Raw genomic sequence first — 23,332 nt, 5'->3', positions numbered from 1 at the left:
CAACAGCCTTTAAGGTACGCAGCCTTTCTCTGTTTAAAAAAACTTTTTGCCTGGGCGACTTCTAGAGCCTTATTTTGTGGTATCTCATGAAAGCGATTATGCAAAAAAATTTCATGGGAATATTTTTTCGAACGAACCCGAGCTTGTCGCCTTGTCTAAATATATCTTTTTATATAGTGTATTTCAGACGTTTTTATTCGTCGTGAACCTACTTGATAATAATTCGGTTTACTGAGTATATTTTAACCGGTTTATATTAAAATATATATGTTTGGCAAATACAAAAAAAGCTTCCAATTAAAGTATTTTAATTACTCTGTACCTTACACAGCAGTAATCGTTTTTTTTTTGTATTATTACTCTTTGTTTGATCGTGATTACCAGAGTCGTCACATATACTTTGAACAGTGTGAATTAAATCTATTATGCTCACATCCGGTTTCCAATATTACGATAATACGATTGCATTGTACACTATTAATTTTAATGGCAAAATGCGGATGGTGTCAAAAGTCGTTTCAAATAAAGAGAAAATTGTATGTATAATAATATGCATGTTATTTTTAAATTCAAAGTTTATTATAGCTGAGCATTTAATGGGATTAATGAAAATTTATAACAGGTTTTCAACCAACGGATCGGCGGCACGCAACATTTCATATAGAGGAATTTTTGAAACATTGTATTTCTAGATTTTTTTACCTTACAATTTGCTTTCAAAACTCGAGTAAACTTCCATTCTTTATATTACTACGTTGTAAAGTTCCTCCTAATGAGAAAAATTGTCGTACGAAACTACGAAACAGTAAAGTATTGCACAATTCAATAAATGGTGAAATTCAGTTAGAATCGTATTTTCGATTATTATTATTATAGGAAGAGTGTGACGAGCTCTGTGGGCCGGTTGTACTGCAGAATATTAAAGAAGAGGGTTGAAAGACAGATACAAGATATTGAAGAACAAAGCGGCTTTCGTACCGGGAGATCCTGCCTTGATAATATATTTATCCTACGACAAATAATTGAAAAGCGTGTCGAAAGAAGTAGAGAGACCCATTTGGTATTTATAGACCTTGAGAAAGCATATGATAGTGTCCCGTTAAAGAAAATGTTTGAGGTCCTCGAAAGGTCCGGATTGGATTCGACGTATATCCGAGCGATATATAAATTGTACGAAAATGCAGTTAGTTGTGTAAAAATTGGAACCAGAACCTCAAATGAATTTAAAGTCACTAAAGGCCTAAAGCAAGGATGCTGTTTGTCACCGACACTCTTTAAAATATACGTCCAAGAAACATTGAGGAATTGGAGAAATAAATGTAGATTTATGGGCATCGAAGTGGGACAAGAAACTCTGTATACATTGTTATTTGCAGATGATCAGGTGGTGGTTGCAACCGATGAGGAAGATATAAATTATATGAATCGAAAATTATTTGAGGAATATGCCAAATGGGGGCTTACTGTAAACATAAGCAAAACAGAATATTTAAAAATTGGAGAAAATACCACAGATCTGAGGCTTGAAAACGCAGTTATAAAAGGCTGCAACCAGTATAAATATCTAGGAAGCATCATATCAGCAGATGGCAGAGTTAAGATAGATGTACAAAACCGAATAACCCAAGGAAAAAAATGCATCCGAATACTGAATTCATTACTGTAATCTAATAAAATAAAGATGCATACCAAACTTCACGTATACAGAGCAATTGTAGAACCAATTACCACATATGGTGCTGAATGTTGGACGATGACAAAGAATGAACGAGATAAAGTAGACGTTGTGGAAATGGATTATCTTAGAAGGTCATGTCGAGTATCGAGAATGGAAAGAATCAGGAATGAGGAAATACGAAACCGTACAGGAATTAGAGATACTCTTTCAGATAGAATACAAGGAAGGCAATTACAATGGTATGGTCACGTGATGAGAATGGAGGAGGAGCGGTGGCCAAAGAAAGCCTTAATGTATGTTCCGCCAGAAAGAAGGAAAAGGGGAAGACCACCAAATTCCTGGAGAAGAGAAATTACAAAAACAATGCAATCTAGAGGCTTAGAAGAGGGAGATTGGAGAGATAGGAAAAGATGGAGGCTGAAATGCGGGAAGCGGCAATCGCCGTAGGACCCCCGTTATATGATGATGATGATGAAGATTAATAAATTGTGATACACTTCTATTAGATAAGTTAGTATTAGAACGTTTAATTTTAATAAAATAGGAATTAATAAGTCGTTATTTTATATATTGATTGCTACTCAAACCAGATTAAATAAAACGAAAGTCTTGGAATACGCTTTTCAACTTCAGGCTTTAACAAAAAAACCATTACAACATTTAGTGTGTATATTTTTCCCATTAGATAAATGACTGTTTTATCATTTGTACATTTAGAGTATAAAATTTTTATTATATGTATGAAAATCATGAGAAGCATAGAAAATGATAAAAACCCTGAGTAACTTTTTATCAAATTTTATTTAAAAACTCTGCTAATATTTTTAAATTCTCTGTAATGAGAAGAGAAAATCCACATTAAAAAGCAGGAGTAAATAGTTCTCCCCTTTCAAAATAACTTTCTGCTAAAGTAAACAAAACCTCGTAGTGGTTTAATCTACTATTTTAAAACGCAAAAAGATATCAACTGTATCGATTGTTGTGATCTACTTTTTGAACAAAAAAATCCTACAATTTTACAAAGGCATACGATATTATACCATTTTCAATGCTCTGAGTAGCAATGTAAAAATAAGGAATAAACGAAAGAAATGTAAAAGCAGTACAACAGTTTTACAAAAACGTGGCCAGGATTGGCCAAGAAAGATGAGCCAATAGACAGTTACGTGGACTCTTGTGAAGTAATAAAATAACAAAAGAAAATAAAGAAAGAATTGCTCTAGACATATAGACACAACTGAATCTAAAAGACTAAATTAGTATGGTTATCTGCAGAGAATTCCTGCAAATGGTCAAAAAATATAGCAAAATAGACTCCGCCTACTAGAAGAAAACAAGGTAGACCATGGCGGTCCTGGAGTAAAGATGTTGAAGAGGCAATGGCCGCCATAGATTTAAAAACTGAAGATTTGAAGATTGCTTCGACAGAAAACGCTGGGAATTAGGATACGATGAACGGTGCCAGCTGTAGAAAATTAATCTATTATAATATAGATTTTTATTTAGTTTCCTTTTACAATTGTATGTGTAGAATACAATAGGCAAGAAAATCTTTTAAAATATCAAAATACTACTATAAAATTCTCGAATAAAACTCGAAATTCGACTACGTTCATCAGAATATTACGTCCAGTGAACTCTTGTTTCTGTTTTGTCTAAACAGTTAAAACGTGAACCCATAAACGTCAACCGTAAATAAACTGTTCGATAAAACACCGCCTACATAAGATTGAACTACAACTAAACAACACCATGCCAATTATCATCTGCGTCATTAAATATGCCCCTCTATATATTCTTATTGAGAGTCATTGAGAGCCAAAACTAACTTGGTTTTGATTTATCAAGAAAAATATTGACACGTCTCAATAGAGTTTGCAAAAACCGTGCAAAATGTGCAGATTCTTAATTAGACTGTAAATTACCAGTGTCGGTAAACTACTATCCCTCATGTACAATAATGGTACAACTCAGGGCTATTATCAGATAGTGTTGCAAACTCAGGGCATTCAACATGTATTCGATATAATACTATCATAAGTTTATTACCTATTTTAGTTGTGAGCTGATCATATAATCAATAACCTTAATGCTCTCACCTCATTTCCCCTATTAAACATATCATGTATGCTGATGATCTAGTAATTTACTGTCATGGACAAAACTCTTCTACTATCTCGAAGCTTATTCACACTGCTGTTGACACACTTTAAAAAAAAACTAGTGACATGGGGTTATCTTTATCCTATGTAAAATCTAAAATTATAAACTTTAGTAGACGTCCCCCTTCTCCATCTCCACTTATTTTGATCAACAATGTCCCTCTTCCTGTTGTTAAACAATGCAAAATTCTAGTTTTAACGTTTGACTCACGACTAACTTGGAAGCAACATATATTTACAATAAAAGGAGCAACGAGCATAAGACTAAACATAATAAAAACTCTAGCACATCATTATTGGGGATCTGACGAAAACTCACTTCTTAAAATATACAGATCACTAATACGCTCCAAGCTAGATTATGGTTATCACACATATATATATATATATATATATATATATATATATATATATATATATATATCCGCCTCCAAAACATATATTATTGGCGCTTTTCGATCTAGTCCTGTAGATAATCTTTATTGCGAAGCTAACGAACCTCCTCTTTGTATAAGACGAAAACAACTGCTACTCTCTTATGCAGCATCGATATCAGCTAACCCCTCTAATCCAGTGCATCCCTTATTTGTAATGTCCACGTATAATTTACACAATACCTATTCTTTACCACCAATAAAACCTATTCCACTAATTTTAGCACAGACACTTAATGATATCTCTCTTACACATACCCTTCCTCTTTATCTCCCTCCATCTCCTCCTTGGATCATGTCCACGCCCAAATTTAACACCTCTCTCACCAACTTCGATAAAAATAAACATCCGAAAGAGAACATTATAAATGCATTTAAAGACATTATAGATACAGATAAATACGACCTAATATTATACACGGATGCCTCAAAAAATGACACAGGGGTAGGCTGCTCTGTTACAACCTCTCATTCACTAATTAAGTCATCACTTATACCAGCCGTCAGCAGCGTTCATACTGGCGAATTATTTAGTATATTGCAAGCTTTTAACCATATATCTCCACCTAATAAGCAGGTTGCCATATGCACAGACTCTTTAGCATCAATCCATTCTATCAAAAATATATTTACTGATCATCCAATCGTCCAAAAGATCCTAGACTCTTACCAAATTATCTTGTCCCAAAACATAACAGTTACCATAATCTGGCTGCCATCTCATATTGGTATAGAAGACAATGAAACTGCAGATCACTATGCTAAACTTGCTACAGCATCACCTGAAATCACCGATAAAATTCAAATTTGTAAGGACCTAAAATCATATACTAAAAGAAGAACCAGACTCCTTTGGCAGCAGCATTGGAACTCTAACCGTTCGATCTTACACGAAATACAACCGTCAATAACCAGTCAGCCTACATTTGACTATTCAGCCCTCTCAAGACGAGATCTCATTGTGATAAGACGACTTCGGATAGGACATTCAAAACTCACACAAGGCTACCTAATGTCCTCTAGCATTCGTCCCTCCTGTCAAATCTGCCAATCATATTTGACAATCAAACATATTCTCACTGAATGGCATCAACATTCGGCCAGAAGATTACAATACAAACTCAAAAGTGAAGTACGAGATATCTCAAACAACCCTGACCAAATAAAAGCTGTGCTACAATTCCTTAGAGATGAACACTTATATCAAAAAATATAATTAGATTTTAATTTAGACATTGTATAACATATTATTATCATTCCGTATTATTGTAACATATTCTTAATGTAACACTTAATGTTTGTGTAATGAAAATTCATCTTATAGTACCTGTGTAAGTGGCCATAGTAGCCGAGCACGTTAAAGTTGAAATAAAAAAAAATAACCTTAATCCTTTTTTAGTTTCCAGTTTTAAATTATTTAAAATGTTTACCAAATATACATGAAATTTGACAGGAGCAAACAAAATGCTTCAATGAATTTCATCAAAATATTGTTGAAGTGCTAATTATTAATGATTAAATTTTTTGGTTAATTGATTGTTTTGAATTTACAAATATAAAAGAATAATTATATAATGTTTTTTTATTTAGCGTGAAGCCAAATATTTTAAACTTCCGATTTGCTTCATGGATCGTTACCTCTACAGCTTATTTCGTGAAAAGACAACACGTCTCTAGGATAGGTAAAAAACTGAAAAATATTACTAAGTAAAAGTTTTATAACGTCTTAAGATAGAGGGCGTTACAGAAAAAAAATTACGCATTTTTTACGATTTTTCCTAAACTACTGGCAATAAGTATTATTCAACATACCTTTATTAAGAGTAGAATTATTAGTCAAAATTCTAAGGGAACTTGAGCATCATACAATTTTACACTAAAAAGGTCCTCTGGGTAAATCTCGATAATATGTACCGTTTTCGGAATATTTTGATTCGAAATTAAAATAAAGACTAAGAACATAAAGTAAAATTTAATTGGAGTAATTGTTTAAAATGTCCTCCGTATTCACGAATACACATGTCTATCCTTTTTTCTACAGAATCCATTAATCTTCGAAACGATTAAGGATCAGCTATGATGTTATTAAAGTGACGTTGAAGTCTGTCTTCCAATTCTTGACGTGAATTTACCTCCGTATCATAGACTTTTTCCATAACACAACCAAACTGTGTAGTCCATAGGATTAAAATCTCATAACCCAGAAGGCCAATGAATCGGAGCTTCTATATCTCTACTAATATATCGATTCAGAAATCGGTTATTCAACCAATTACTATACCTTCTATCAGTGCAATACAGCTCCATCTTGCACAAAAGCATTCAATCTTCTAATATCTCGAATAAGTGATATTGTTTGGATAAGGAAAAAAGAAAACCTTCGAGATTTAACAAAATATTTGAAAAAAAAAGGCTCAAAACTTTTATAACCAACTGCTCACAGAATCTGGTCATGGTCAAGTGAGGACACGCGTGTGAGGTCACTGGGTGGCACCCAGAAGCCGTGCTATCAACGGGCCAGACGCTCGACACAAAAGCTTTCGTCCACATAAAGGATATCCGTCCCCAAAAAATGGATCGTTCACGATCCCCGCCTGACCGAAAGGCATCCCCCAGCCCCTATGGTTGCAGTGAGAGGAAACTCCACTGCAACATCTATGACGTGTTGCCCTCCGAAGACGACAGATCAACAAATTATGAAATTTTTAAAGAATTGCCATTAGACGACAGCATCGCCGACGGGGACTTCAAACGTCCCAATAACAAAAAGAAGAGGATAAAAGGACCGCGCGGATGGAAACCGCGGAACCAAAAATATCTTCACTAACGACGACATACCGAAAGAAAAACGGCCAACGACAAAAAGGCTTAAGCAGGAGGAGTAGTGAGGACGAAAAGTCCGAACTAGAGGCTTTAAGAACAATGCTTAAAAAAAAGCTCGACGAATTACAGGATGCAATGGTTGCCTCGCCAAGGTTAATCATTTACCATATGGACAAAAAGTTCAAGCAATTGAACGAAGCAAAAACCCACCAAAAAGAGGATAGTCTGGAAACCCAGGTCAAAAAAAAGAAAGAGGACAACCTGAAAACTCAGGCCACAAAGAAAAACAAGAAAACAGAGAAGATAAAATCTACGGGAGCAATCCCCAAAAACAAACAGCTGAAAAAAGCCAGCCAAAAGCCAGCAAAACAAACAATGAGCCGAAAAAAGGCAAAAAAGAAGATTTTCCTTCGCTTACGCCCCCTAAGCAACAGGTAGTAGAAATTGCACAGGAGAGTGATGTGCAAACTGATCGGCGGCCTCCGTCGAGAGAATCAGTCAACCTACCGAGATACGTAGCAGAAAGATTCCTCTTTAGAGAACTACAACAAGTCAGAGTGACTGACACAATGAAAGAAAAAGCTAGGACAAAGTTCTCGGAGATCCACATATTGCGAGCGATAATGAGGTACGACGCTTTCCACAGACGGATGCACAAAAGACTCAAACAACAAATAGTAGAATAAAATCATAATACTAAAGAGAAAATCAACAATCACACCAGAGAGAAAACAAAATACCAGAGAGAAAACACTTTCAAAAAACAACAACAACGCACAATGAAGATAGTTCGTAGCTCAAAACAATCGTGGACAATCGCAAAATACAACGTGAGCCCGGTTGCCTTAAAGAGGACAAGCTCTATATTGTATCTTGTCTCATATTTTTATATATTTTTCAATGTTATCATATAGATATTGTACTAATTATGATTTTTGTTTCAGGGCTACCTACAAAAAAAATCGGCTTCGGCCACCAAAAAAATAAAAAAAAGAACGGCGCAGGCCAACAAAAAAAACTAACAAAAAACCCCAAAAACCTGGACACGTAGTGCCCAACCCCTTGAGCACCAAGCACATTAAGATAACAGAAATATAGCGACAATGCGCTGTCCTGAGTTTTGAATTCGGTTAGGAAACCATGTTGGGGTTCTATTACCCAGAACCTCCACATGAAGAATATTTGGCTGATAGTTGTGCCCCTATCACGCATCAGAGTGCTATAGGGAGGAAAGGGATGGTCTGGAGCATTGGAGCGCGGTGGAGTAACTCCTGTTTTTACTCGAAATAATACACCTCGCTTCAATGAATTGTTACATCCGAACGTAATTCTTAGGGGTGAACATTTCTCACAGGCTGGGTTTAATTAAATTGCTTGCCTGCTTGCTCTGGTCATCAGTGCGTAAATATTACCGATTTAGATACACCACAACAGCAGTGGTATAAGTGAGTATCTGTGTGTGAGTGTGTGTGTGTGTGTGTGTGTGTGAGTGTGTGTGTGTATGAAAGATATGGCACGGAAACAGGTCCATCAACCACAGAATGTTTTATTTATGTTTAAAGATATTTTTTGTTCCGAGAAGTTGTACCGAGAAGAATTTGAAGAATATTTTCCCGTTCCTGGTCCCATTTCAGCCTTATTTTATTTGTTATTGAGTTAAATATATCCCCTACTGTATAAATATTGCCAAAGACTCCATTTTGCACTGCTTCCTTAGCTAGAGTATCAGCTTTTTCATTCCCCGGTATACCTATATTGCCTCTCGCCCAAATAAATGCTATTTTTAAATTTGATATCACGTTTTTTAAACAATATAACATAGGACACTTTATTCCTTCAAATTTTGTAGTTTTTACAGAGTTTAATGCAAATTTAGAATTTGTTAATATTACTCCTTCGAGTAAGTTATTGGTTGTTAACCAGGTAACACCTTTTATAATTGCAAAAACTCGGCAGTATAAATGTTACAAACAGTGGTAATTTATATATCAATGATTGGTTTGTATTTTGGTTAAATACACCACAACCAACACCTTCCTTCGTCTTAGATCCATCTGTAAATATAAGAGTTTTGTTATAGAAATCATCTAGTATGGATTTTAGGAGGATTTGATTGATTTGATGAGATTCAATATACTTGGTAAGATTTAAAAAGTATGGTGTACATATGTATTATAATTTGTTACGACCAAACACATTTTGGACTTCATTGGTCTCAGTAAATGCTTTTGCGATCGGAGAAGAATTTTTTAAGTTGATGACGACTAAAAATATTTTGTATACATTTTAGATAAAAGTTTTCGTCCATTTTTCATTTTTGTTTGATACTATAAAGATCCCTTTTCCTATAAGTTAATGAAAATTTCCTACGAAAAGCTTATGCCGAATGAAAAATTGACTTTCGTAAAAAATCCAAAGGAAAAAATAATGTTTTTACAGCAAAGGATCGCATAGGACATTTTATTTTGTAAAAAACACATTTGTTGCAATAGGGGACCTCAAGGGCCACCTAGGGAGCTAAAAATTTGGATAGAGTTTCTAAATATGTACTCTCAAGTGCCCAACCTTAAATAAAAGTCCAGTCGAGGCAGATTTTACAATCTTATCCCGCGATAGCCTTTGGGAAAGAATAGTTGTTAATCTTTATATAAAAAATGAATTTTCATTAAGTACCGGTAGAATCCATCTTTGAACTGACACACTGTATGCATAAGATATTGTATGAATAAAAAATGAGTCATAAACAAATTCGAACACGAAAAACACATTAATAAGTACAAGAACTTTGACTAATTTCTCTATTATTTATATTATCGGATAATTTAGCATTGGTTTTGCCAAATGAGACAATGTTTGTTTGTTTAATGTCCGCACAAAAGGCAAGGTTACATTTGCAGTTATAAAACTAATACTTGATTCACTGACATTGGAACTATTGTTATAGTTTTATTAGTGTTTTAAGAAGCAATAAATCCAAATATGTTAAAGAAGTTGGCTGTGTATCTTCTTGTTTCTGGAATTTTAGTATGTATTTTATTACCTTTATTGATGAGCAGTGTTTATAAAATATATTTATTATTTTGTTTTGTAAGCAACACTTACAAAACATTTGTTTTATAAGTGTTGCTTATTCCTAATTATTATATAAATAATAGAAAAGCTAAAACAGTTTATTTTCGTATGGATTCATTATCTGCAGCTTTTGGCCTTATTGGCCTGGATCTATTTGGGTGCTCCCATTTTAGAACTTCTCAGTATACTCTGATATTCTGTTTTTTATTCCATTCGTCTTACCGAGAAGGAAATCAAAATATAACGTATTTTCAATTAAAATTGTGTTCCATTACGATTAAATAGAGTAAAAGATATTCCTCTTTTATTCTAGTTCGACATATTTTCGTCCCATACAATTTTCTTTAGTAGATATGCCTTTTTTTGCTTAATTTATTTTATTTCTTTGATAACCGTGTTCAGTGTTTTACAAGAAGTATGTATATAATTTATTTTTTTTTTATTTTTCACTTGCATTCTTCTTCTTAGAGTGCCGTCTACCTATGGAGGTTGGCAATCATAATGGCTATTTTTATTTTTGAGCTTGCTGCTCTAAACAAATCAATCGATCTGCATTGATACCAATCACGTAGATTCTTCAACCACGAGTTCTGCCTCCGGCCAATAGATCTTCCTTGAATCTTTCCCTGTATTATGAGTCTCAAAATTTCATATTTTGGTCCCCTTATCACGTGGCCTAGGTATTCCAGTTTTCTGGTTTGTATAGTGGTGATTAGTTCCGTTTCTTTACCAACCCTCTCCAGTACTTCTTTATTTGTAATTCTATCAGTACATGATATTTTTAATACTCTACGGTATAACCAGAGTTTGAAAGCCTCGATTCTTTTTAAATTGCATTTTTTTAATCAAGTCTCAGCTCCATATAATAATATGAAAATATATAACAGCGAATGGTACGTAGTCTGATCTGCAAATTTAGATTTTTGTACGTTAGAGTGGCTTCATTCGTACAAATGCTGATCTGGCAATCTCTATTCGCCTGTTTATTTGTGCAGTATGATCATTAGTTTCATTGATCAAAGTTCCCAATTACTGATATTTTTCTACTTGTTCTATCACGTTACCATTGATTATCAATAGGTGATGTATATTTTGTGGTCTTTTTGTAATTACTGTAATGTACTTCGTTTTTTAGCGTTCAGCAACTCAGCAACTCAGCACTATTCATACTTAAGCTTTCGATAAGCTGTTTTAGATCTTCTATACTTATTGCTATGATCACAGTGTCGTCTGCATATCGTAAGTTGTTAATTAATTTTCCGTTAACGGTAACTCCCGCTTTGATATTATTGAGCGTGTTTTGGAAAATTTCTTCAGAATATAAGTTAAACAAAAGTGGCGATAAAACACATATTCTACAGATCTTCATTTCTTCTGAGTGTTGCCCATCAATTTGAACTATGACACTTTGGTTCCAATTTAATGTTTGCACTATATTTATGATTTTATTGTCAATGCGCTTGTTCATAAGTATTGATATTAGTTTTACATGTCATACTTTATCAAAAGCCTTTTTGGTAGTCAACAAAGCACAAGTGTAGATCAACTAATATTCTCCTCTAGCCTTTCGTATATTCTCTTATGTATTACTTTGAGCAGTACTTTTAAAGTATGACTCATGAGGCTCAGTGTTCGATAATCAGAGCACTCTTTTGCTGCTTGTTTTTTAGGGATGGTAATAAATGCTGACTTCAGCCACTCTTGTGGTATTATTCCCGTATCGTACACCGTGTTGAATACATCTGCCAATACTTAAAAGTTATCCTCTTCCACTAGTTTTAACAGTTCTACTGGTATTTCATCTAATCCAGCTGCCTTATTATCTTTAGAGTTTTTGATAGCATATTTGATTTCATCTATCGTGATCTTCTGTCTCTCTAAAGGATTTAATTCTTGTATTTTCTGTATTCCACCTCTTTCATCTTGTAAAAGTTGTCTAACGTAATCCTCTTATCGTCTTAATTTCTTAATCTATTAGTAGTACTCCTTTTTTGTCTTTTATGTGTCCTTGCTGTCTATTTCGACCCATTCCAGTCACTTCTCTTATTTTTTTGTGCAATCTTCTCATATCATACTTTGTTTCTAGTTCTTCTATCTCTTTACATTATTTCATCAAATAGATTTCCTTAGCTGTTTTGATTTTTTCCTTAATTATTCGTTGTATTTCTTTATACTTCTGTAGATTTTTTCCTTTATATTTCCTTCTGTCTTCCATCTTGCATATTATTTGTTTATTTTGTCTTGGATACGGTTACCATAAAAACACTTGTTATATCCTAGGGCAAAAAAGCCGGTCGTAGATAGAAAATAATAATCTATCGCACATATTACAAGTTGCGAATTTCAAAGTAATAGACAGATTTATCTACTTGAGCTCCCTGATAACCAACAATGGCGATTGCTCCTGAAAAATCATGCGTAATCTAGCAATGGTCCTAACCGTAACAGCTAAATTGATTAAAATATCGAAAAACCAAACACTAGCAAGGAATACTAAGCTAAGGTTGGTCGATCTCCTTATCTTTTCCATTTCTACAAACGCATCTGAAATATGAACTTAAAAAAAAAATCAATAGAAGTTCGAAATGTGGGTCTATAGAAGAATTCTGCGCGTATCCTGGATAGAACATAGAACCAACTTGTCAATTCTGGAAGAGCTTTATATAAAAGACAGGCTATAAAAAAAAGTAAACCAAGCATACCTAATTTACTTCGGCCACACAGCTAGACGACCGAGAACCATGGATCTATTGGTACTAAGGCCAAAGACCAAGAGAGGAAGATCTCCTACACGATGGGCAGACCAAATGAACACTCTGGTGGGAAAATCCCTACATGAAGCCGTTCATATGGCATAGGATCGGAGCCGTGGGAGACAGCAAGCTAATGATATTTAGTCACCATCCCCTGACGAGGGCTCAAGGAAGAGAAGAAGGAGAAGGATTGTGTGATAGACGTATTAGGATATTTTATATTAAATAAATTTCATACTTCTTGTGTACTGGTTTTATCTTTTTATCCAACCGTAATTAATACTTCAATTCTTTATGTTTACGTTATGCAATAAACTAGTCCTTATAAGAAAATGCAAATATCTGACTCAAATTTGATTAAAGCGAACACGATTTTTAAAAAACTATATTTTTTGTTATAGTTTTTTAGGTCTCATTATTCATGTGCCTAATAGGGGATTCATTTTTGTTTTTTGTTTTTTTATAGTAGAAACAACAGCAATACCAAATATTTACTTCGCAAAGTGCTTTAATAGTAGAGAAAATTTAATTCAATACAATTTAAGAAATCAATGAGGATCGTCTAAATCGTCCATCGACCACAAAAGTCACCAGATTTAAACAAGAGACTGGAAAAATAGATTGAAAATTTGTAATATACTCCAGAAATGATTCACAATGTTTAAGAATATTGTCGTCGGCGGTTCAATTCAAAGCGAAAGAAATTTTTGTTTGTCAAATAAACATTTTTTGTTTTTTTTGTTTTTTTTTTATCGAAAAAATCAATTTATTCCATAATTTTATCCCTAATAGTATAATTTTATCCCTAATAGTACACGATGCCTATTTTCTGTATTAATAAAATACTTATTACAAATTTTTAATTGAGTATCTTTATATAGGCTTTTGTAATCCAATATTATAACATGCAAGATTAAATTTCATTTCGTTTTTAAACTTCTCATGACGGTTTTTCCAAGAAAATTTAATTAAGGTATATTTATTTCCTTTGAGTTTAGTCGATTTCATAAATATTTAAAGTCGGACTTACAGCGCCCTTTCATTAAAGCTCTTTTCTTTACTTTTCATGAATAATGAGTTTCGGTAATTGTATTTTTTTATTAGAGAGCTATAACTTAGGGTCGTTGTTTAGAGGTAAAAGTAAAACACATACATAAATAAATACTTCGCTAACTTAAGATAGCGTACATAATAGAGTAGGGTAAATTTATTTATAGACTTTCATTGTTAGAATTGCTTTAATAAATGTTTGACGGATGCAAATGAATTTCTAGAATTTTTGCAAATTAATTTATTTCTTCTAGCGTCAGAAATGAACACACGTTCTTGTTTCTACCTAATCTAAGTTTAGGTTTGGTCTGGGTTGTTTTGCACCGGGTATTGATAGTTGTTTGCATTTTGTTATCCTAACTCGTCCGAGTTAAGTGCTGTTATCTCCTTATTTAGGGTTTTATTCTAACTTTTACGCTACAGTCTGTATGATGATGATGTTTTAACGACACTTGTCTGGTTAGGAAGAGGGGAATTAAAAGATAAATACTAAATCTAGGTGCAAGTCTGTTCACTTTGCAAACCAGCGCTCAGGTAGGTCAATAGATCTGAAATGGGATGTATTTAGAGAAAAAATCTATAATTGGGAGGTACCAATGAAAATGACAGAATTTTTAATATAAAAAAGGGGAAAAATAAAGAGCGTCACCTAGTCCTTTGTCGAGGGACGAAGAAAACTCGACACTTGACCTATAAGAAGATTGTTCTTAGAAAGATTTTCCCATTTTTTACTGGCCACTTACTCAACTGCAGCAAAAAAACAAACAGCCCTCCTGGGATGGACTCCACACATCGTACCTCTATTATCGTCCACATGGGAGTGAAGAGAAGACAAAATCCATTCTCTCCTAAGTGGGGACAAAAAAAATTCTGAACTGGACTTTTATTTATGTATTGCATAACTCGTCGCTTTGAAAATAAGCATTTTACTTAGACTCTATGGGCGGAACTAAGATCAAACGAACTCCTTGTGATACAGTTTATATGTCTCTTCGTAAGAGCAGCTGCTAACTCTAAACAGACTCCAAAATGTTTAGATTATTAATCTTAGAAACGCAAAAAGATTATGAACTCTTTTCGGCTCACACGATATACAGGGTAAAACAAAAATGACCTTCATGATACTCTTAAGTATTTATCTGAAATTTTGATGACAGACTTTTTAACTTCCTTGCTTCACTGCGTATATTATAAAAATTCAACCGTATCACTTAAGCCTCTTGTAGGACTAAAAGTGCACTTAGCATATTTTCCATGATCCCATCTTCGTCTTTCGAGATCATTTGTGACTCAAAGGCAAAATCTGGATTTTACGGTAAACAACACTTATCAACAATCAACTGAATTCCAACTTGATGATTCCTAGTGCATCTTTCTACTTAATATTTTTTATAAAGTTTAAGGCATTCAACCATTCTCAACAGGTTGTTACGTTCAGTATCATAAAGTTTATATTGAATATTTTTTATAATAAACACTATAAAATGATCTTTAAATGAATATTTTGTTTCTGGGTATCAAGTATCGTGGTATTAAGCAATACAACCTAAAATCATGAATTTTTTAGGCAAGCCAACTTGATTCTTTGATTCTTTATAAGAACAATAATAAATAAAACAATTCCGTGCATATATAGATCTAGAAATTAGGAATGACTGACGAAAGCAAGATAACAAACATTTATTATTGAGATGACAAGCATCGGAGACAACGGTAAAATAGTAATAGTCTAAATTTCCCAACGTTCCTCCACGTTTTTCTATCTTCTGCCATTCGAGCACGTTCTGACAATGGAACGCCGATGGTAGCAACAATATGGTCCATGTATCGTGTGGGAGATCTACCTCTATTTCTTTTGTCTTCTACTTTTCCCTGGATGGTAAGTTTTTCAAGACCATTTCTTCGAAGCACATGTCCAAAATAGCTTATTATTTGTTCTGATATTTGTGTTCTTAGTCTTTTCTTTATGTTTAGCTGGTCCAGTATGGATTCATTTGTTCTTCGGGTCACCCATGGTATTCTCAGCATCCGTCTCCAGCAGTATATCTCAAATACATCTATGTTCTTTTTGTCTTTCTCGGTAAAAGTCCAGCATTCCGATGCATAAGTAAAAACTGGAAAAACTAGACTTCTTACTAGTCTCATTTTTGTATCGGTAGTTATTTCATGGCTTTTCCAAATTTTTGTTAATTTTGCCATAGCGCTTTTTGCGATTGCTGACCGCCGCTTTATTTCTTCAGTACAGCCTCCTTTGTTGGTTATTAATGAGCCCAGATACACACATTTATCTACAACAGCGATATTGTTTATCATGACCAGATGATTTTGATTGTTGTTAGCTCTGTCAATTATCATGATTCTCTTTTTATCTCTGTTTATTTTAAGGCCCATCGTTAAGCTTACGTCTTCTATCCGTTGTAGCAGGTGAATCAATTCAGCTTCAGAACTAGCGAGGATAGTAGTATCATCTGCATATCTCAAGTTTCAAATCTTCTTCCCGCCAATCGTGATGCCACTGTTCCAGTCCTTAGTAGCTTTCCGCATTATCCATTCACCATAGATGTTAAATAGAATTGGGCTTAGTATGCAGTCGTGTCTCATGCCCTTTGTGACCCTGAAACTATCGGTTAGTTCCCCATTTATTCTAACTCTGGCATAATTGTTATTATACAGGCTTTTAATTAGCAGTATCAGATGATTGGGGACTCCCATTTCAGACAAAACCTGCCACATTTTACTCCAGTTGACCAAATCAAAAGATTTACTATAATCTATGAAGCACAAATATGTTGAATTCTCTGGATTTTTCTACAATCTGCCGTACGTTTAAAATTTGTTCTCTGGTACCACGTCCGGATACGAAACCTGCTTGTTCCTCCGCAATGTTAGGTAGTAAAAATTGCTTTATCCTCTCCAGAATTATGTGTAAGCAGCATTGGATTTACAGCAGGGTAATCTGCTAGTCTTTAGGACTATTATATACAAGGAAGGTAACAAGGCTACTGCTACACTTCAACCGCATATTATTACTTCTGGTTTTACGCCAGCTTTTCATTTTATCCAGGCTAAGTAAAACCTAGGGCTTTAAGATATTGGACAATATCTAGATGTTTTCGACAGCATTAGAATTCGATCTATAGCTTTCTGCGTTGAAGAATGTCTGAGATATCCAACCCCAAGACCGTAGAAAACAGTAACATATCAAAAATCAAAAGATGAATAATAATTCAAGATAAACCAAAGTATTTTACTTCATTATCACACCGTTTTTCAATAATACATTTTAATTTATATTTTAAATTTAATTTACTTCATAAAATAATTACTTTTTTAGGTTACAGGTGCCCTCTGTCGAGAAATAGAAACTTTAGAGGATGAATCAATTGAACTTCCCGAAAAAAATCCATCCAAAAGGTAGTTATTAGAGGTATTATTATAAAATTGCGCATGCGTTATTAAATTACTGTATTATTAGATGAGGAAAGATAGTAAACTAGGCTGTTGGTAATTGCAGGTTTTTGACGGCACTATTTTGATGTCATATTATAACTTTGCATTGAAGTTTTTTAGAATTTAACTCCTAAAATTTTTCACATTTTTCTAGTCTCGTTTACGCTGTATTAGATAGTTGTTATTACATGGCAGAAGTAAAAGATTTTAGTTATGTAGTTTTCTCAGGCTCTACCTATTTAGTCTTGACCCTGCAAAGGCAGTGTAGTCACCCTTGTGATGCATGGATACATCTCAATCAAATAAGCAATATAATTTAATCCAGCCTGAGAGACTTATTTAACCCTTGAAATTACGTGCAGTTGTAACAATTCATTGGAGATAGGTGTATTAATTTGTGTGTAAACATGAATTACACCATGAATGGATGAATGAATGATATGAATTACTCCACCGCGCTCCAATGCTCCAGACTACCCCTTTCCACTCTATAGCACTCTGATACGAGATAGGGGCGCAACTATCAGCCAAATGCTCTTTATGTGGGAGTTCTGGATAATGAAACTCCAACATGGTTCTCTAACCAATTTAAATTGAGGCTGGCATTAAGCGCTTTATTCCTGTTATGCTCTTGTGACTTGTCCGCGAAACTGAAATTGCTTGCTTGGGCCTCAATCCTGCGCCCAGTTCGGAGACTAAGTGCTCAGGGGTTTGGGCCCTGTATGAGCGGATTTTTTAGGTTTTGTTAATTTTTTGGTGGCTTGCGCCGGTTTTTGTTAGTATTTTTTTAATTTTTTGGTGGCCGAAGCCGCATTTAATGTTTGTTGTATTTTTTTGGTAAGATGTCCTGAAAACAATATCTTAATTAATGGGGCCTACAGAGTTTTACTGCGCTTTATGATGATAGAGCTACAAACTATCCTCTTTTATTTATTTCGTTTATTCTTGCTTTATTTTTTTTAAATGATGAGTTTCTCCATATTTTTTGTGTCTGATCTCATAATATGTCTGTTGATTTTTTACTTTTTTTAAAGATCTTCTTTTTCTGTTACTTCTTGTTTTCTCTTTCCTCAGCTTTTACTCTCAACTCAGCTCAGTTGTCTGGTTCAAACCGTTGGATGAAGTTATCCTTCTTTCAAGCAGGAAAAATCTATGTTCTCTTAAAGTGATATCCTATAACATCGACTTTGTGTTATTACAATTTTACAATAAAATATGATGTTCATGTAATCTAAAGGTATTTACATCTAGATTGGTAGCTAGTTTCAACAACTCCCAAGATGTGTCACTGATCATAGTTCGACTGGACCGAAAACAATTTGAAGAAATTGTAATCCTTTTGGATAAATTTTTTAAATATTTTAATAATAACTTCTTTACTTCTTTGTAAGTTTTTTTAAAGTCTACGATATACAGCCAATCACTGGGATTTTCCATTGTATTTAAAAAAAAATTCTAACAGAACTATTAAAACTTATAAATGACGACTCTATTACAATACTGTTACATCTGCTTAACTCCATACATAACACTGGTATTATTCCTCAAGACTAGCTGTTACCCACATTCATTCCAATACCAAAAAGAAATAATGCAACAAATTGTTCCGATCATCGATCAATCTCGTTAGTAAGTCATTTTCTTAAGGTGTTTCTAAAAATAATTGCCAACTGTGTTTACAGAAAGTTGGAAATTAATATGACCAAGACACAGTTGGCCATTCAGAAAAGTACTAGACAATAGAATAGCTCTGTTTTCTCTAATTATTCTTACACAGCTATTCTTGGACGTCAATCAAGAGATAGACGCCTGTTTCATTGATTTCGAAAAGGCTTTTGACAGGGTACGTCGTGATTTACTTAAAGATATTTTTGGGAGCAAATGTATAGACGATAAAGATCTGAGAATAATCCTGAATTTATACTGGAATCAGCGAGCAAATATAAAAATGAAAGATGAAGTTTCAGAAGTAATAAGAGCACGTGGAAGGAAGTTTTATTAAATGCAAACGAAGAAATAATCGCCAATGGAGAAGAAAGAAATCATAAGATAAACAGACGATATTATACAGACTCTGTTAGCAAGATCATCGGAAGAGCTTCAACTCGAAACAAGCATTAAATATACAACTCACTCAAATTGTGGCTGATTTTAATCGAAAAGTAGGACAAGTTGTAAGAGAATGAGTCCTAAGAGACGACATTTTAAAAAATTGTTTTGTGGCCGATAATATATCTGTCAAAACATAACCTGAACCACAACTTTTTGTTCTGGGGATTTCTTTCCCTATCTGAGGTTGCCATCATAGTTATCTGGATCCTAGTAACATCTGCTCTAAAAAGGTTTACTGAATTGCAATTATACCATTCTTAAATATTGTATTTATATTTTGATTTGATTATAATCAAAATTACATTTTACGTTGGTTTTTGACATTTCATTTTCCACTCCAAAAATAGTTTTCAAAAAAATTTGTTTTGTAAATAAGGAGCTGTATTTTCATGTAAGTATTTATTATTACACCTAACAAAAAAACAAAAAAAAATTTAGATCCTTTAGAACAGCAACACGCCTTTAATGTGCCTAAAAAACTTGGTTATTAGAAGAAAAAATGGGTATTCGAAAGTTAAAACCTACATAAAGATTCGGATGGTAATATGTTGGGTGACTTAGTAAACAGCGAGAAAATTATAAACGTAAACTTCATGATGAGGGTCTTGAAATCCATTTCTGTCGATAAGATAAGAAAATAACCGTGAATATTAAAATTAAAAGTGGAAAAACCTATAGAATATACAAAGTGCAAGTCAGACCATATTGATGAGAATCTCTCTTCATAACACGTGAAAAAAGGAGAATATGGAAAAGTCCTACTGTAGCATTTTAATCGTCTCATTCTCTATAAAGTTTTAATTCACGTATTCTAAATTCCGTTTTGTATAAGGTGTTATATCGACGTCTTACAATTATATATTCGAACGAGACTTGTTATAATCATTCGACTAACATCTCACAATCTTGACTTACTTAAGAAACACCTGAATTCCGAACGAAAATAAGTAATATGAGTGCTTGTGTAGACAGTCTTAATTGCGCCGAATATTGCTTTTAAAACTGCGTCTAACACAAAATCATAATAAGTGTCTGTTTACAAATTTCCAAATGCCTCCTGTCATATTTTTCTAAGCTTAATCAATCTCTTGCTAGATAGAAGTCGTAATCAGGGCGGTGACTTTAATATTACCGACGCAAAATGGTACACGCCTTGGAAATAAATGATTTCTTGATATCTTGAACAGGTCGGGGTCTGTTATTTGAAATTTGTTTCATTACCATAAATTTCCAATTTAGTCTATTGAGGGTCAAGTAAAAATTTCTGTCTTTGTTCGCCTGCCAGAGATGGGAGTGAAAGTATAAGTTTGTTGTAATTTTTTTGTTAAGAAACTGATTATGGTTTATTTAACATTTTCACCTCTTTATGAAAGTGGAGGTGAAGCAGTGTCCGTAATTCATCAAAAGCTTCCACTTTGGTTAATTTTTATGTTACCCACAATAGTACCCAACTTTTAGGATTTCTTTCTTTCCATCCAGGTTTAATTAACGTTGCACTACTGATAATCTTAATAAGTCTCCCCTAAAAAACTTGCTTTGCAAAGAGAAACTGAGTAATGAACTGTTTGGATTTCAAAACCAGGACTAAGAAGCGAAGAGGCTTTATTTTACACAGGTATACTCTTACAAGAAAGTTGCAACTTTCAAAAAACCTTGTACATCTGCTATTTAGATTTCGAAGGGTATTTAATGGCGTTAAGCATGGATGGAGCAAGCAAGAGGTATGATCTCATTTTCATAAAATAAGTCGACTACGATCAAACCACGAGCTTGTAAGTAGACCGTATCTATCCTAGAAGGATTTGCTAGGATAAGAACAGTGGATGGCTAAAATTTACTCCTTAACTTGAAAATATAGCTCCTTAAAATGGCCTTCCGCTTATTTTGTGGAGAACGGTACTTACTATTGGCGCTCTAGCGCAATTAGCAAGTAACGTTCGAAGTTGTCTTGGAACAGAAACCTTACAGATCTTTATCTAATAGAATTTTTTTGTTTTAGCAATAATAACGGATTGTCTTTCCTACGGCCTGCTGATGATGCTTTGCTTAATTTCATAGACAAGCTTGTAAACACTAGTTATACATCTTCAAAGATGTTGCTAAATAAAGTAAAAGCTCAAAATGAACTTAGAAAGGAAATAGAAGATCAAGTTGGAGAGTTTTTGGAAAGCTTGCCAAGAATTAAAATTCCTATTTTAGATACTTTAACACCTAGAAAATCTGATGTAAAAGATGTAGAACATAAAAAATAATATTAATTAAAATATGTGTATTTTACGGTTATTGTACATTTTTACATGTAATAATAAATTTGTTAAAGAATACTTATTCACAGTTCAGGCAGCTGTTAATTATTAATTAATGTCACAGGTAAATAGTAAATACTATCTCGCGGCAATGGTTTTATTGCTAACAAAAAAGTTATTCTTTCTCTTGTGGAATAAAGATTTCCGATTCCGATTATTACACGATTGTTGGAGATTTCAGCAGTGGAGTTCTTCGATCTGCAGTCTGAAAGCGAGAATATAACCCAAACCTAGGTTTTGTCTCCATAAACGGAAAAACAATCAACCCCTGGCAGCTTCACGTACAGTAACTCCAAATTTTCCCCATACCCAACATAGACCAGTTGTATTAGAAACTGGCATCAAAATATCAATAATAATCTTTTCCTCGATCTAGACTGAACTTTAAAAAAGCACACTGGACGACTTGTACTAAATGATTGGAAACATGTCTCAAAAAACCCCAACACGAGAAAACTAGAAAGTCTCAAAAGACTCCGACGAAAATTTTACTTCACTGTGGCAAATACCGAAGCCTTCGAAATGGTCTATAGGAAAATTAGTCTATAGACAGAACGTAGTACCAACCTATCAATACTGGAAAAGTTTCATATAGAAGACAGGCTACATATCTATAAGAACGAAGACCATGGAACTATTGGTAGTATTCATGGTATATGTCCATATAGCACAGGATCGCATCCAATGGAGACAGCAAGCTAATAATATTTAGAGTGTCACTACGCCTTGACAAGTGCCCAAGAACTGAGGAGGAGTGGTAAATATGCTAGGAAATGGCTGTCTGATTTCTATACAGGATATCTTAAAATCAGGAGAAATCTCACACTTACTTAGAAAGGCCTATTTTATAAACATTTAATCAAACATTTAAATTAATATCCATTGAGCAAGCAGGGTTTATAACCAACTAGAGTAGCACAGATCAGAACCTATCCCTAACAATACATATTAAAGCAGGTTTTCAAAGAAAGCTAAAAACATCCAGAAATGACTAATCTATAAACTACTACATCCCATTCCGTTTTAAAAAATAACTAAACTTGTTAATAGTATGTTCACCGACAGACCCTTTCAAGTCACCATGAGCAATTTTAAAAGTGTCCAAATAAAGCTCAGTGTACTCGGTTGCTGAATATGCTTTCTCGGTATCGCTCAATAATAAACACTCGAACATTGTTGACACCCAAATAAACTATAGCATGTGAATGATCTTAGATATAATTGGACCAACACCGAACTATTTGTTTCCCATTTTGAGTCACATCTTACCGCCCAAACTACGAAGAAGTCATTCTCTTTTTAGAGAATATAGAAAAATCCAAGCTAACCATAATCCACCATGACAAACTTGATATCGAAATAAATGATTGCGCTTCAGATATTCTTTATTGTTAAAGATCACCTCCTTACAGAAACATATCAGCCCAACCAACTCCTGCAAAAGACATTGGGAGAACGACTCATCACCAAATGACCCATATCGATCAGAAAC

The 23,332-nt window shown here is 33.9% G+C and overlaps 1 protein-coding gene across 1 annotated transcript; it reads left to right on the top strand.

Annotated features, from left to right (window-relative positions):
* The first annotated feature begins 9,949 nt into the window (after positions 1-9,949).
* Positions 9,950-21,858, top strand: LOC140437588 (uncharacterized). The gene is made up of 3 exons (XM_072527189.1): positions 9,950-10,121; positions 17,307-17,386; positions 21,534-21,858. The coding sequence occupies exons 1-3, from the start codon at positions 10,077-10,079 to the stop codon at positions 21,784-21,786; spliced, it is 378 nt and encodes a 125-aa protein (XP_072383290.1). The 5' UTR covers positions 9,950-10,076; the 3' UTR covers positions 21,787-21,858.
* The last annotated feature ends 1,474 nt before the right edge of the window (positions 21,859-23,332 follow it).

The sequence above is a fragment of the Diabrotica undecimpunctata genome, chromosome 3, assembly GCF_040954645.1.
Source record: "Diabrotica undecimpunctata isolate CICGRU chromosome 3, icDiaUnde3, whole genome shotgun sequence".
NCBI classification, from domain to species: domain Eukaryota; kingdom Metazoa; phylum Arthropoda; class Insecta; order Coleoptera; family Chrysomelidae; genus Diabrotica; species Diabrotica undecimpunctata.
This window is presented reverse-complemented; position numbering and strand designations above follow the sequence as displayed.